Source organism: Pelophylax lessonae, assembly GCF_965119305.1.
Source record: "Pelophylax lessonae genome assembly, chromosome: 4".
NCBI lineage: Eukaryota > Metazoa > Chordata > Amphibia > Anura > Ranidae > Pelophylax > Pelophylax lessonae.
In genome coordinates, this window is record NC_138771.1 from 583198631 (window position 1) to 583216155 (window position 17525).

At 44.9% G+C, this 17525-nt stretch overlaps 1 protein-coding gene across 2 annotated transcripts in view; it reads left to right on the forward strand.

Annotated features, from left to right (window-relative positions):
- LOC309554456 (serine/threonine-protein kinase N1-like) overlaps window positions 1-17525 on the forward strand; it is a 172992-nt gene that overhangs the window by 46247 nt on the left and 109220 nt on the right. For both annotated transcript variants that reach the window (XM_082256195.1, XM_082256196.1), the window contains exon 2: window positions 2897-3287. In XM_082256195.1, coding sequence (XP_082112321.1) covers window positions 2897-3287 — 391 coding nt within the window. The remainder of the gene's footprint in view (window positions 1-2896; window positions 3288-17525) is intronic.

Here is a 17525-nt window from a genome sequence, read left to right on the forward strand (position 1 = left end):
TCCCCTATAGAAATGGAGAGGGCTTATCGCTGGAAATTCCCATTTTGCCTTTCTGCTACCTCTAGGGGTCGCACTGCACTCTTAAGAACACCTGAAGATTTGCCAGCGTTCTGCGAACAACTGGATATTCCCCTGATGGACCTTCCTGAATGTTATGCATTTTACTTTCCTACAGAACCTTGGAAGCTAACTTCTCATGACTCATCTCCCAAGGTCCAAAGACACCGCTCCAGCCACAGGTGCCTTGATCCAGTCTCACCAGCCTCCGCTGCAGCTCGTTTTCGAAGATTCTACATTTCATACCTGCAGCTAAGTACTAGTACCACCGATGAGTTGGATGCCCTCATCATGATGCTTTGGCGACTTGCGTTTTTTTTTTTTTCTTATGGCTCAAGGGTACAGCTAACTTTTCTGTACCCTGCCTGTTGAACGTTGTGAGACTGCAGATTAGGTATTGGCCCCTGGAGTACTCTGGGGCCTTTGGAAAGCAAGCTGTGCAATGGTTGGGTTGTGTGGGAGTTCAAAAGCAAGTGGCAGTAAGAGCTTTACACCACAATGGGTGTTTTCAAGTTTGCAAAAAAACGTAGTGTGTCTGCTTAGTGATACAATCAATCCTTTCCTACTGAGAAAAGAGAATGTGCACTTCATCCTTTGCTGACATCGGTGAGAGAAGATTGCAGTGAGTATTATTATTATTATTATTATAATAATACAGGATTTATATAGCAGCAACAATGTATGCAAGGCTTTACATTTTAAAGGGATACAGTAAAGGACTCCTTTCCTTTGGTCTCCCTGACTGTACTCTTTGCTGGTTCTCATCCAACTTATCCCACCGCACCTATTCTCGATCTCCCTGGGTCAGTTGATAACCTCCCATGGCTTCCAATACCAATTCTACGCTGATGACACCCAAATCTATCTCCACCCCACAGCTAATTCCATCAGTCTCCACACACATCACTAATTTACTGACAACCATATAAGCCTGGCTATAACACCACTTCCTCAAACTCAATCTATCCAAAACCAAGCTTATAATATTTCCTCCCTGACCTTCCTCTTTTTTCTCTGTCAAGATTGATGGTACAACTATCAACCCATCCCCACATGCCAGGGTGCTAGGTGTTATCCTGGAATCAAAATTATCATTTCGGCCCCACCTCTAATCACTGACCAAAGCTTGCGGTCTCACACAACATCTACACAATATTTACAGCAACATCTCCAAAATACTTTCCTTCCTAATCGATGACACCACAAAGTTTCTAATTCACTCTCTGGTCATCTCTCGCCTCGACTACTGCAACTCCCTCCTCCTGGCTTACCTTTAGATAGGCTATCCCCTCTTCTGTCCATCATGTATGCTGCAGCCAGACTCATCCACCTTACCAACTGCTCAGGGTCCCCCACCCCTCTCTGCCAATCCCTCCACTGGCTTCTGCTCACCCAACAAATTAAATTCAAGATACTAACAACAACTTACAAAGCCATTCACAATTTGGCCCCCAGATTCATCACTAGCCTAGTCTCAAAATACCAACCTAATTGTTCTCTTCGCTCCTGCTCTCTAGATCCCTTGCCTCCTCCTGACATGCTTGCCTCCAGGACTTGAGCTTTTCTGAGTCAGTCCATCCTATGGAAATTCCTACCCCAATCTGTCCTACTGTCTCCTTTTAAATGATCCGTCTTCAGAGAAGCCTATCCTGCCCATACCTAGCAACTTTACATTTATTTTCTCCATCAACTCATCCCCTACAGTTACTACCCTGTGTATCACATCACTGGAACTCCCTTTTAGATTGTAAGCTCCAACAAGCAGACCCCTCTGATTTCTTTTTTTTTTTTTAATTGTATTGTAACTGTACTGTCTGCCCTCATGTTGTAAAGTGCTATACAAACTGTTGGCGCTATATAAATCCTGTGTAATATTATTAATACAGTTATAACACAATTCAATACAAGGCAGTTAGGAGGGTCCTGCACATGCAAGCTTACAATCTATTAAGAATTTGTCTGTTTTTGTCTAGGTAACTAACCCTACAGTGTCTGTCCACTTTATTTGATAGAGTTTGTTTTGGTTTTGTTTTTAGTCAGGTTTTTTTTTTTACTTGTATTGCAACCTAATTGCACAACAGTGCATTTTTTATATATTTTTAGTGTTTGCTGATCTGTGGAACTTTGCAGTGTAAGGAAGGATTATTGTTATTTTTGTCCTCTAGATCTCTATTATGTATTCACAACAGTCCTGGCTGCTATGATACGCTAGTTATATAAAATAGTGTGTGTACCATTTATATTTTAGACTGAACTTAAAAGGCTGGTTCTAATGGCCTAATGTGGCTATGTAGGGTCGCAACTAGTAGATGATAAAAAGCTTTTCTGACATCACAGATGGAGATGTTCTCTGATTTATCTTTCCAAGCTTCCATTACAAATAGAGATGTGTTAGAACAGTGCTGTCCACTGGCCAAATCACTAGCTACACTGCTGCTGGTCTTGACATTTCAGAAGTTAGGCAAGTATCTGTCCACTTATCACTTTCGAGAAGATATCTTCCTACCTATGGGCAGCTTTACTCAATAGCAAGTAGCCTATGGATTTTAAAAAGAAACTTCACTTTGGTTTATGTTGTATTTGTCTCTCTGCACAACTTCCGCTATCTGTGATTAGCTATTTTATGTATTTTCTCTATTGTTTGTGTCAGTTATAATAATAATTATTATTAGTAATAATAATGTTTATAGCACAACTATATCCTTCAATTACTAGGAGATATTATTACTAATAAAAAAATATATAACACATGATAAAAATGGATGCTTTCATAGTTAGTCTATTTTAATGGTTAATGCACCTTGCATTCCCAATAATCCAATTTATTTTTTCACCACAGATCCATGTTTGCACTGAGAAGAGAGAGGAAGGGACAGGTGGGGAGGTAAGAGTGGCCTGGAACAGCAAAGAGATGGAGAAAGAAGACAGGACCATTGTTGGTGCTCAAAATGAGGAGCTGCAGGGTTTGGATGGAGGAGACTTACCTGGGGTGGATGGTGACAAAGGAGAAAGTCCAGGACTGGAGAATGAGAGAGAACGCCTGCGAAGAGAGATCTGCAGGGAACTGAAGATAAAGGAAGGAGCAGAGAAGCTTCGCAAGGCCACAACAGAGCGTAAGAACTTGGGACATGTAGAGACCATGCTGATAACATGTGAGCGAAGGCTGGACAGTTTAAAGCAAGAGCTGGAAGAACTTGAAACCTGTCCAACATCCCCAGGACCCAATTCAGGTACTTACATCTAAACATTTAAGTATACCTCTAACTGCTGAAAATCTTTTAAAATGGCCAGGGCATTAATGACACACCTAAAAGGTCTTCTCCATCATTCTGAGACCCTAAATCCTAGTGGACTCTCCTGTGCAAACTGCAATATATGCTGTGCTGAAGAATTGTCCTCCTCCATCACACCCATTGTACTTTCCTATTGGCCAGGATGCCCATCGTAGGATGGGTAAGGGAGGCAGTAAGTGAACCCTCAAAACTGCAGGGTGCTCCCTGGGATTCATTGTTCCCAATGTTCTTGAGAAAACTTTTGCAGGCACTGTAATTAGCCAGAGGTTTAAAATATCTGGATTGCCTCTGTTTGCAAATGTTGGTCAGGAATGAGCAGCTGAGGCCTCCTCCGGAGCCAAATATATATATATATATATATATATATACAGCAATTTATCATGAGTTTACATAGCACCTATCGCTAATTACTACCTTGGTACACAGCCTGTAGGACAGCATTCTAAATGTGACATTTATTTAATATTGAGTGATCTATTGAGAAATAGATATCCCACAAAAAATAAGCTCATAATCCCAGAGGTCCGAGAGATCTGTGCACTGACACCTAAGGGTTTCAGCTTTAAAAATACCGACCCCTAAAGTGTATCTAAACTCAACAACAAAATATTAACATGTTGCAGCTTAACAGTTCTTAGATGTGATGGCTGCATTAGGTTTACATTTAAAAGCGTTTTTCTATTTATTTCCCTTTGGCTATTCTGCCAGTAACACACTTCCTCTCCTAAGGTGACAACACTCACTCACGGAACTGTATCTATGGAGGAGCAGCATTGTCAGCCTAGGCCAGTGGTTTCAGAACTGGGGTCCTGGGGCCGGATGCAGCCCTTTGCTTGCCTTTATCCAGCCCTCATTGTACTATTCCTCCCACTGACATCAACAATGAGGCATAATCCCTGCCATTGAAATTAACCACTTCCCCACTGCTCACTGTGCTGCTACTGCGGCACAGTGGCTCGTTATCATCTGGCGACGTAGGTCTACGTCACCAGAAATTCCCCTCTCCCGGCGGCGCGCGCGCGCCGCCGGAGGCTCGCTCCCGCTGTTTTCAGTCACAGCGGGAGTCGGGCCAGGGGAGGAGCAGCGGCGATCGCCGCTGCTCTTCCCCGATCGTCGGGGAATCTAGTCTGGAGATCCGCCCGCTTGTGTAAACAGAGCGGGCGGATCTCCTCAGTGACAAGGAGTGACAGATTGCAGTGTTCAGCATAGCTGAACATGCGATCTGTCCTTATGTCACTCAGTCACCTCCCCCCCCACATGTTAGTAAGCACCAGGCATACATTAACCCCTCCCTCTCCAATAAAATTAACCCCTTCCCTGCCAGTGTCATTTTTACAGTAACAGTGCATATATATAGCACTGATTACTGCAGTAATGTCACTGGTACCCCCAAAAGTGTCAAAAATGTCAGTCAAGGGTCCGATCTGTCCGCCGCAATGTCGCAGTCCCGCAAAAAAAATCGCAGATCGCCGCCATTACGCGTTAAAAAAAAAACACCAAAAATGACAGAAATCTTTCCCTTTGTTAGTAAACGCAATAACTTTTGCGCAAACCAATCAAAATACACTTATTGTGATTTTTTTTACCAAACATAGGTAGCAGAAAACAAATTGGCCAAAAATTTAAAAAAAATTGTATTTTTACATTTTTTTGGGGGGGAATTTCATATAAAAATTTTTTAAAAATATTGTTATTTTTTCAAAATAAACGCTCTTTTTTTGTTTATAGCGCAAAAAGTAAAAATCGCACAGGTGATCAAATACCACCAAAAGAAAGCTCTATTTGTGGGGAAAAAAAGGACATAAATTTTGTTTGGGTACGGCGTCGCACGACCGCGCAATTGTCAGTTAAAGCCGCACAGCGCCGAATCGCAAAAAGTGGCCCAGACGTAAGACAGCAAAATCCTCTAGTGGTAAAGTGGTTAACAATGGAGGATAATTCTTGCCACTGACACCAACAATGGGGCACTACTCCTCCCACCAGGCCCAGACTGGGACTGGGATAATACAAAAGGCCCGGGCATTTTAGGCTAAGCAGTCCATTTCTTTTTTTTTTTTTTAAACCAAATTACAAATAATGACTACTACCAGTTTCTCAATGTCTTTTAGTTATATTTAGTCACTGTAATTCCAGTCCAGGCCAATTCTGGCATTCCTCTTCTACATCCGCTGATCCCCCACTGAGCAGGCGGATGACAGCTGTGTCTCTGCGCTGTGTGTGGAGACACAGCTGTCAGGTCCCCATGCATTTCTAAGGGGAGTCGGATGGGAATGGACCGTCTGTCCGTTCTCATCCGATCCGCCAGATGGATGGAAAATAGGGTTTCCATCTGTCCAGTTTTGACAGATCGGACCAGATTGGATGTCAGCGGACATGTCTCCACTGACATCCAATGCCCCATAGAGATGCATGGGGTGTCCGTTCAGATCCGCCAAAAAAATTGACAGGCAGATCTGAACGGACTCCCTGTGTGAAAGTGGCCTAAAGGTTTGTAATGCACAAAGATACAATATCATACCCAATTGTTTAGTAAAACATAAAAGATGATGTTATGCCAAGTAAAACGATATCAATTGTGTCACAGTTTAAAATTGCATCCGCCCATGGAACGGTGCCAAGTTACGCTACCTAAAATCTCTATAGGCAATGCTTCAAAAGCCTTTTCAAGTTACCAGTTTAGAGTTACACAGGAGGTCTGGTGCTAAAATTATTGCTCTCACTATATAAAAAGGTGGTATATAAGTACTGCGATCCTGGGTTATGACAGGTAAAAAGGCTCTTCAAATAAAAAAGAAGGGCACATAAATAAATGCATAAACTAAACTGTTCAAAATAAATAGTATATGAATCCAATTCAATTTTCTAAAAAATCAAACGTGCTATAATGTGTAAATATCACTATATTCAAAGTGCATATGTGCAAAAACAGGTTCCTGTGCCACCAATCAAAATATTAAAATATAAATAAAGTGCATAGGTATTGGACGGAAAAGAAAAAAATTGTGCAGAATATATAAAAAGTGCAAAAAGCAATCTAGATAGATATTACATAAAGTGCAGAGGATGGGTGCTGAGCCAATAATAAATATATTTATAAATAAATAGTTTAATATGAAACCATACGGTGTAAACAATCGTGCTTAATGTCTAAACACTATAGTGGCAATTCTTCAAAAAATCCTTAGAGTGAAGTCCTTGAATGTTTGTGTTAAAATCCTCCACCTCTAATTCAGTGATCAAGGGTGCTCTTCGGTGACAACACCTAAATGTGTGCTAACTGCTCACCTCCAACTACATATGGCAAAGCATATGGATATTACAGGTAGGATGGCTTCCAATCTTCCTGTATATACTCTACATCTATATTTCACCCAGTATATGGATATTGAAGGTGGGCTGGCTTCTCCTGCATGTGCTCCATTTACACAAATAGGGAACCATTCGGCATTCAGTATATCATAGATACGTGGTCCTTATGGCTCAGGATTAAAAATAGAGAGGGCCATCATGGTGTAGTAATTCCCAAACTTTATTATTAAAATCAGTATCTCCACTTACATTCAATACGAATAAAGCAGCAAAACCAACGATCTTGGGGACACTCCTTCCGTGTCCCGATACGTCACTTCCGGTTTCCAAGTAAACGCTCTACGCGTTACGTCACGAGTCACGTGACTTCTTCAGGGGATCTATTGGACCCCAAATCTCTTCTTTGGCCTCCAATGCAGCCAATCAGTCTGATCGGTTGCTTTACTGGCTGCTAACAGCCAGGTAAAACAAATCACCTGTAACAAGGTAAAATAAACTGAAAATTAAATCCTAAAAAAGTGAGAAACAAAATGCAAATCCAAATTCAAACTAGTGGGTCACAGGTGAACAACAATAAGAACGTCCATGACATTAGGTCAAAAACAGTCCAGAAAGTGAAGATGCATATATCGTGCTGTGAACAAAAAACTCTGGAAGGTGCAAAACTGTGTTAGGAAGGTTCAGGGTCCCGCCACCAGCTTAGCCTCTTACCAAAGGCTGGAAATTGAAGGGCATATATGGATATTACTGCTCCGGGGGTCATGCAGCTTGTGAAGGGATTCCCAGACACTCAGGTGACACTCTAGCACACTCGTGATCCCTGGACTCTTACCGGACAAAGCCAAAAAAGAGAGCCTGGAATGGTGATATGAGATGATCCTGCCAGGAATCGCTGGACTCTGGATGGCTGCTGTGACTTCCTGTGTCTAATTTACCTTGTCAAGGATGGCTTGATCTTCTGCAGTAGGTTCCCTGGACTTACCCACTCCTCCAACTAACTGCTCCTGACTCATCTTTGCAAAGTTCTCAGCCAACTGGAGGAGTGGGTAAGTCCAGTGAACCTACTGCAGAAGATCAAGCCATCCTTGACAAGGTAAATTAGACACAGGAAGTCACAGCAGCCATCCAGAGTCCAGCGATTCCTGGCAGGATCATCTCATATCACCATTCCAGGCTCTCTTTTTTGGCTTTGTCCGGTAAGAGTCCAGGGATCACGAGTGTGCTAGAGTGTCACCTGAGTGTCTGGGAATCCCTTCACAAGCTGCATGACCCCCGGAGCAGTAATATCCATATATGCCCTTCAATTTCCAGCCTTTGGTAAGAGGCTAAGCTGGTGGCGGGACCCTGAACCTTCCTAACACAGTTTTGCACCTTCCAGAGTTTTTTGTTCACAGCACGATATTTGCATCTTCACTTTCTGGACTGTTTTTGACCTAATGTCATGGACGTTCTTATTGTTGTTCACCTGTGACCCACTAGTTTGAATTTGGATTTGCATTTTGTTTCTCACTTTTTTAGGATTTGATTTTCAGTTTATTTTACCTTGTTACAGGTGATTTGTTTTACACATCCCCTTGTATGTTGTATCACATCATTTGGGTTAGCGCACCTGATTTTCTTATACACATTTCATTACATTCACTCTAAGGTAGCAGCTCACCCAAGTTGAATCAGCGCACTTTCCTTCACACCACAACAGCCAGGTAAACAAAGAACTAAAACAGGAAGTGATGAGATCCTTGTCACTTCCTGTTTCTGATGTCACACAGTGGGAGGAACAACATCCGTACATCCATTCCTCTCACTGTGTGCCTGGAGCTGGATGCCACCAGTTGCATCCCTACTGGGTTCCCTGATCACACAGGAGAGCGGTGGGAGGGGAGTGGGACCCCCTTCTGCTGCTTGTAAAAGTAATCCAGCAGCTTGTTAGCCACCTGGATTACTTTCATCTTGTGCAGAATCGCTGGGGCTAAAGAATGATATCTTCATCATTGCTGCATTGCTCACCCTTCATGTCCGAGGACATTTATAATTGTACAGCGGGCAGGAAGTGGTTCTAAAGCCTCAAGGTTTTTTAACTAAATGCATTCTATGCATTAAGGTAAAAATTCTTCTGTGTCACGGACTCATTCCCCTCATACTTACCTGAAACCCATTGTGATCTAGCGCTGTGCATGAGAGTTGCGGCTCTCCTGGCTTTGTCCCTCTTCCCTGTGCAGATCGATAGCAGTGGGAGCCATTGGCTCCCGCTCCTTTCTTTCAAATCCAGTGAAGAAGGAGCAGGGAGCGAGGCAGAGTCCTGCTGTCTGTGTCAATAGAAGTAGCAGCAGGGCTTGGGAGTGAGCCTGCATGAGTGCCCCCATGAGAATCAGTTTCCTATTGGGGGCCCCAGCAAGAGAGGAGGAGCCAGGAGTGGCAGCAGGGACCTTAGAAGAGAAGAATTGGGGCTGCACTGTGCAAAACCACTTTACAGAGCAGGTAAGTATGACATGTTTGTTATTTAAAAAATTAACTATTTACAACCACTTTACAAGCAGTTGGAGAGTGTGGCATGTTATTATATATAGAAAAAAGAGCATTTTTCAAGTACTTTTTGAGCACTGACACTTTGTAAGGGGAGATGATTTTCTGACACAACTTTGGTCTATTTAAGTTTTTTCACAGACTACCAGATTTTGTGTATATAGTTAGTTAGTGAGGTTGAAAAAAGACATCAGTCCATCCAGTTCAACCTATGATGTGTGTGTGTGTTTGCTTTAACCGTACATTGTATACCCCTGTATGTTGTGGTCTTTAAGGTGTCCATCTAATAGTTTTTTGAAACTATCAATGCTCCCTGCTGATACGACTGCTTGTGGAAGAGAATTCCACATCCTTACCGTTCTTACAGTGAAGAACCCCTTACGCACTTTAAGGTTAAACCGCCTTTCCTCAAGTTTTAGTGAGTGGCCACGTGTCTTATTGTATCTCCTATCTCTGAATAGTTTGTTCCTTATGCTCGGGTCACCAGTACAGTATTTGTACATTGATATCATATCCCCCCTCAATCGTCTTTTCTCCAGAGAGAAAAGGTTCAGTGCTTGTAGTCTTTCCTCATAGCTGATGTCCTCCATTCCCCTAATTATTTTTGTTGCCCTTCTCTGGACTTTCTCCAATTCCAGCACATCCTTCCTGAGGACCGGTGCCCAGAACTGGACAGCATACTCCAGATGTGGCCGGACCAGAGTCTTGTAGAGTGGGAGAATAATCTCTTTATTTCTGGAGTGAATCCCCTTTTTTATACATCCCAGTATTCTGTTGGCTTTGCTTGCGGCGGCTTGGCATTGCATGCCACTGCCAAGCTTGTTGTCTACCAGTACCCCCAAGTCCTTTTCCATCCTAGACTCACCCAGGGGTTCCCCCCCTAGTGAGTAGCTTGCTTTCTGGTTTCTGGCCCCCAAGTGCATTACTTTACATTTATCAACATTAAACCTCATCTGCCATGTAGTTGCCCACCCCGTTATTTTGTTCAGGTCTGCTTGCAAGGTTTCCACATCCTGCATAGAAGATATTGGCATGCCTAGTTTAGTATCATCTGAAAATACTGAGATTGTACTAGATATCCCCCTCCTCTAGATCATTTATGAACAAATTAAACAGGATTGGTCCCAGGACAGAACCCTGGGGGACCCCACTTTCCACACCCGCCCAATCCGAGTACTCCCCATTAATCACCACCCTCTGTACTCTCCCCTGGAGCCAGTTCTCTATCCAGGTACTCACCTTATGATCCATACCTACCTTCCTTAGTTTGTACAGTAATCGTTTGTGGGGAACGGTGTCAAAGGCCTTTGCAAAGTCCAGATACACCACATCCACAGGCTTACCTTTATCTAGGTGGCTGCTCACTTCATCGTAGAAGGTTAATAGATTGGTTTGGCAGGAACGATTTTTCATAAATCCATGCTGATTACTACTTATAATACCGTTTTCATTACTAAAGTCTTGTATGTGGTCCCTTAACATCCCCTCCAAAATTTTGCAGACTACAGATGTTAGGCTGACCGGCCTATAGTTACCCGGGATATACATATCTCGGCCCCTTCTTAAATATTGGTACCACGTTGGCTTTTTTCCAATCAGCTGGCACCATACCCGTCTGTAAACTATCCTTAAAGATCAAGAATAATGGTCTGGCAATCACCTGGCTGAGCTCATTAAGAACCCTCGGGTGCAAGCCATCCGGTCCCGGGGATTTATTTATGTTAAGTTTCTCTAGTTTAGCTCTAAGTCTATCCTCTGTTAGCCATGGCGGCACTTCCTGAGGTGTATTATTTAGTTCGGCCTTACAAGCTGGGTTTGTGTAGCCCCCCGATTCTTTTGTGAAGACTGAAGAGAAGAAATTATTTAACACTTCCGCCTTTTCTTTGTCCTCAGTGGCCATATTTCCTTCGTCATCTTTTATGGGGCCAATGTGTTCTGGCCTCGCTTTCCTACTGTTTATATAATTAAAGAACTTCTTGGGGTTCTTTTTACTCTCCTCCGCTATATGTCTCTCGTGTTCTATTTTAGCCGCCCTGATTTCGTCTTTACATTTCTTATTACACTCTTTGTAATGCTTAAATGCTGCCAATGACCCCTCAGTCTTGTATTTTTTGAAGGCCTTTTCTTTAGCACTAATATACATTTTTATGTTGGAGTTTAGCCATCCAGGGTTTATTTTTGCTCTTTTAAATTTATTTCCCTTTGGAATGCACTGGCCAATCCCCCTGTTTAGTATGCTCTTGAAGCACTCCCATTTTTCCTCCGTGTTCTTTGTTCCCAGGGTTCTATCCCAATTGATATTTTCTAGCAGCGAGCGCAGTTTAGGGAAATTGGCTCTTTTGAAATTCAGTGTTCTTATATTACCCCTCTGCTTCCTATTACTGTAATTAATACTAAAACTTATTGACCTATGGTCACTGTTTCCTAAGTTGTCCCGTATTTCTATATCCGTGATCAGGTCTGTATTGTTGGTAATCAGTAGGTCAAGTACCGCATTGTTTCTTGTCGGTGCATTCACCATCTGACCCATAAAATTGTCCTGCAAAACATTTAGGAACTGCCTAGCCTTGGCTGAGTGCGCGGTTCCTTCTGCCCAGTCTATATCTGGATAATTAACCACTTGCCGACCGCCGCACGACTATCTACGTCGGCGGTCAGCCCCTCACAGGCAAAGTGACGTAGGGCTACGTCACTAGCTTGTGAGGGTCTAGGGAGCGAGCGCGCGCCCCCGGAGGCGCGCTCCCGCTCCCGAGTGGTCACGGACCCCCCCGCGCGTGTGACCGGCGGACCCGATGTCCGCCGGACACTCTGCGATCGGCGGGGGAGAGGGAGAAAGTCAGGCAGCTTGTGTAAACAAGCTGCCTGTCATTCTCCCCTCTGTATGAGAGCTGATCATCTGGATCTACTATGTAGATCCGTTGATCACTCTGCATACAGCTGAAGCCCCAGCCAATCACAGTTAGAATCACGCCCCTAGGGACACACACAGCCCCTCCCTCTCAAATAAAGTTAACCCCTTCACTACCAATGTATTTTTACAGTAACAGTGCATATGTATAGCACTGATTACTGTAGAAATGTCACTGGTAACCCCAAAAGTGTCAAAAATGTCAGTCAAGGGTCCGATCTGTCCGCCGCAATGTCGCAGTACCGCAAAAAAAATCGCAGATCGCCGCCATTACGCGTTAAAAAAAAAACAACAAAAATGACAAAAATCTTTCCCTTAGTTAGTAAACGCAATAACTTTTGCGCAAACCAATCAAAATACGCTTTTTGCGATTTTTTTTACCAAACATAGGTAGCATAAAACAAATTGGCCGAAAATTTTAAAAAATTTTGATTTTTACATTTTTTTTTGGGGGAATTTCATATAAAAAAAAGGGAAAAATATTGCTATTTTTGCAAAATGGACGCTCTTTTTTTGTTTATAGCGCGTGATCAAAAAATCGCACAGGTGATCAAATACCGCCAAAAGAAAGCTCTGTTTGTGGGAAAAAAAGGACGCCAAATTCGTTTAGGTACACCGTCGCACGACCGCGCAATTCTCCGTTAAAGTCACGCAGTGCCGAATCGCAAAATATCCCCTGGTCGGAATGGGGGTAAAATCTTCCGGGGCTTAAGTGGTTAAAGTCCCCCATTATAATGATGTTTCCCATCCTTGCTGCCAATCCTATCTGTAAAAGGAGGTCCGCCTCACCCTCCTCCCTCTGGTTGGGGGGCCTATAGCATACGCCCAATATTACCTTCCCCGCCGTGCCTTCCCTTTGAAGCTCTACCCATAGGGATTCTGCCTCGTCCTTAGCTCCATTATTAATATCATCCCTCATATTTACCTGTATACTGTTCTTAATATACAGACATACCCCTCCCCCTTTTTTACCTTCTCTATCTCTGCGATAAAGGGAATACCCCTGAATGGTCGCCATCCAATCATGAGAGCTGTCAAACCAAGTCTCAGTTATCCCCACAAAATCTAAGTCCTCCTCAAACATCAGCAGCTCCAGCTCTCCCATCTTGTTGGCCAGGCTTCTGGCATTGGCATACAACCCTCTTAATTTTGATCGGTTACATTTATCTTCATTTGATGTTTTTAGGCTGCTCTCTTGATTTTTCCCCATACCCACCCTGGGTTTAGGAGCTCCGAACACCCTACCGCTAATGCCCCCATATCTGCCCTCTGAAACTTGGTTTCCACTGGCTAACTCTACATCTGTACCCTCCCCCCCATTCCCTAGTTTAAAAGCCCCTCTAACTTTTTGGCCATCCTTGCACCCAGTACGGCTGCACCCACCCCATTTAGGTGCAATCCGTCCCTACCAAAGAGCCGGTGACCGACTGAGAAGTCAGCCCAGTTCTCCAGGAACCCGAAACCCTCCTTACTACACCAGCTCCTCAGCCACTCGTTAACTTCCCTAATCTCCCGCTGCCTCTCTGGTGTGGCTCGAGGTACAGGTAGTATTTCGGAAAATACTACCTTGGAGGTCCTAGTCCTCAACTTAGCGCCTAAGTCCCTGAAATCATTTAGGACTCTCCGTCTTCCTCTGCCTATGTCATTGGTACCCACGTGTACCATGACAGCTGGGTCTTCCCCAGCCCCACCCAATAATCTGTCCACCCGATCTGCGATGTGCCGAACCCGAGCGCCCGGCAAACAACAGACTGTTCGGCACACACAGTCTTTGTCACAGATTACACTGTCTGCCCTTTTAATAATTGAGTCCCCTACCACCAGCACCTGTCTTTCCTTTCCCTTTCTCCCGGCCTTACTGGAGGAGTTCTTCCCCTGGCAGCTAGGGGCGTCGCTCTGCTCCAGCAATGCTGGTCCCTGACTGGTTTCCCCAACATCACACAACGGGGCGTATCTATTGGGGTGCTCCAGCCCAGGATCAGCCTCCTTGCCTTGTTCCCTTCTACCCCTCCTAACTGTCACCCCTCTAAACTGCTCTGATGCCTGCACCTCCAATACTCCGCCCACCTCTGTGCAGACCCCTGCCTGCACCTGACTGGTACAATCCTGGCTCTCCTCCAGTATGGACATTCGTCTCAGTGTTGCCAGCTGCTTCCCTAGATTCAGGACCTGAGCTTCCAGGGAAACAACGTTCTTACATCTTGCGCATATGTATTCGCCCTCGATCACATGTCTGAGGAACGCATACATATTACAAGATGTACACCGAGTCGCATCTCCACACCCGCCGGGCATTGTACCTACTATCTAATCTAATGGGGATTCAGTAATTTAAGTCTATCCTATGTGGCTATTTCCTGGCTTCCTAACGCTACCTTCTCACCCTCTGGTGTTCTGCTTAACTCACTTGACACTCAGTTGCACAACACTCACTTACCAGTAGCAAAGATACCTCAGACGCAAAGATACTCACCAGTCGCAAGATACTCACTAGACGCAAGATACTCACCAATCGCAAGTTACTCCCAGTCGCAAAAGATACTCACCAGTCGCAGAGATGCTCACCAGTCGCAGAGATACTCACCAGTCGCAGAGATACTCACCAGTCGCAGAGATACTCACCAGTCGCATCTATATACACTATATTACCAAAAGTATTGGGACACCTGCCTTTCCACCCACATGAACTTTAATGGATTCCCAGTCTTAGGCCACAGGGTTCAATATTGAGCTGGCCCACCCTTTGCAGCTATAACAGCTTCAACTCTTCTGGGAAGGCTGTCCACAAGGTTTAGGAGTGTGTCTATGGGAATGTTTGACCGTTCTTCCAGAAGCGCATTTGTGAGGTCAGGTACTGATGTGGATGAGAAGGCTGGCTCGCAGTCTCCACTAATTCATCTCAAAGGTGTTCTATCAGGTTGAGGTGCAGGCTAGTCAAGTTCCTCCAACCCAAACTCGCTCATCCATGTCTTTATGGACCTTGCATGTCTGATGCCACGTCTGATGCCATCACTTTACCTTCTGTTGTCCTCTGTTCAGCATCACTCACATTGTGTGTGAGAGAGAGATAGTGACCAAACCAAAGAATGCTCTCATCACAGCCAAACAGTGTACAAAAATCATCTTATTTGGCAAACAGGCAGTCTGGCATAGTGGTACTCTTTATCAGCAGTTCAGGCCCTGATGTGTGCGGCTGGAGAGAAACCTTTCCCAACATTAGGCCAAAGGGGTCTCCTCCAGCTCCTTACCCTTTACTGTCAGCTCACATCGAATTTCCGGCCCCTGGCTCTGTCAGCCTGAACTGAAAAGAATGCCTGACGGCCGCGGAGAGGCTGGGTGAGCAGCGCCAGCCTAAGCAGCAGACCAGCTGCCTAGGGAGCCCGGACCCAGGAGGACAAACGGCCTGGCAGCCCCAGCCCTCCGAGCAAATGCTTGTTGTGCCCTATGGCCAGTCTGAGCCTTCCTCCCACTGACAGCAATAATGGGGTACTATTCATCTTCCGAATACCAATGATAGGGTGTTGTTATGGATTCCAGGACATTTTTTACTCCCACTGGCCACAGTCCGGGCCCACTAAAGTCTGAAGGATAGTAAACTGGCCCTTTGTTTAGAAAGTATGGAGACCCCTGCCCTAGGCTATTGCACTTCATAGTACAGAACGCCTTCCTCTCTTCACATCTCCATAACACATGGGGGTGGTGATCTGTAGTTCACAGCTTTTAGTGCAGCACAGGCAGAGTGTATGGTAAGGTAGGAGCTCACTGGATTTCTGACAGGTTAAACAGATGTTTAGTTTGCTGTTACTGATTAGGCCCCTTTCACACCATCCGTCCGTCGGACGGAGTCCGTTTTTCTCAGCGGGGGATCGATCCGCCGATCCCCCGCTGAGCAGGAGGATGACAGCTGTGTCTCCGCGCTGTTTGCGGAGACACAGCTGTCAGTTCCCCATGCATCTCTATGGGGGAAATGGGATGGGAACGGACCGTCGGTCCGTTCTCATCCGATCCCATCCGCTGGACGGATGTAAAATAGGGTTTCCATCGGTCCAGATTTGACGGATCGGATGTCAGTGGACATGTCTCCGCTGACATCCGATCCCCCATAGAGATGCATGGGGGGACCGTTCAGATCCGCCAAAATAACGGACAGGCGGAACTGAACGGTCCGCCTGTGTGAAAGGGGTCTCAGATATAACAAAGTGCAATTTTTTTCTATTAAACAATGTTTACGCAGTGATGTACCAAATGCATATTTTCAGGAAAAAATACACTAAACTGAATATTAGTGCAAACACAATATAATACCCATTTTATGGTAAAATATAAAATATTAGGTTGCATTGAGTAAGTGGATACCAAGCTTCTCAAGTCTTAAAATTGCACATGCCCATGGAGCTGCAAAAACCATTGTACCCAAAATGCTCCATAGGTGACACTTTAAAAGCCTTTACAGGTTATCAGTTTAGAGTTAACTTTGATTATGGCCCTAAAATTATTGCTCTCACTCCGACGTTCCTGAAGATACCTCACATGGTGGTGCAGTTGATGTTTACATACACGTGCCCACCGCACACAGCACTTTTTATATGGGGTGTTTGCCCTACAAAAGTGATTGGGCCACCTGATTTGCCAGCTACAGCAGCAGCTATGAGCTTGATTTACCCACTTGTCCACCATACCGTTTAAAATGTACCTGTGTAGACAAGTGGTTAAAGGAAATCTATGGTCACATCATACACTTTCATTTTATAACAGTGGTTCTTAACCTGGGTTCGATCGAACCCCAGGGGTTCGGTGAGTCAGTCTCCGGGGTTCGGCGGGGGGGACAAAGGGGCAATTTTTCCCCCCGAGAAAATATTACTGATTGTGAGGCCGAGCGCACCCCGGGAAATCAGAGCTGCGGTCGGGACAATTACACATAGACACTTGACACTCCGCCCCCTGTACCTCCCCCAGCAGGTTTCCAGCCTATCTCTTGCAGGCTGCTTGCTGCGTGAGTGGGCGGGATGGGGATGTACCTGACCACGGAGATCGCGCCTGCCTGGAAGAGGGAAGTGTGAGCAGCTGAGCAGAGGGAGCCGAGTGAATGTTCCTGGAGGTAGGCTCAGCTAGCTGTACATGGTGAATTCGTTTACAAGGACCTCTATGCTACATCTGCTGAGTTACTGCAGCTTAGCATAGAGGTGCTGTTAGCTGACAGATGGAAATGCATGTCCTTTTCATTTAGCTCAATAAAGCATTGTGAATACCCCCTGGTGTGTGCCCTCCTGATACCCCATGGAATGCTCTCCCAACACCTCCCCCCAATGTGTGCCCTCCTAACACCCCATGGTATGCCCTCCAAACACCTCCCCAAAGTGTGTTCCCTCTTGACACCCCATGCTATGTCCTCTCAACCCCCCCAGTGTGTGCCCTCCTGATACCCCATGGTATGC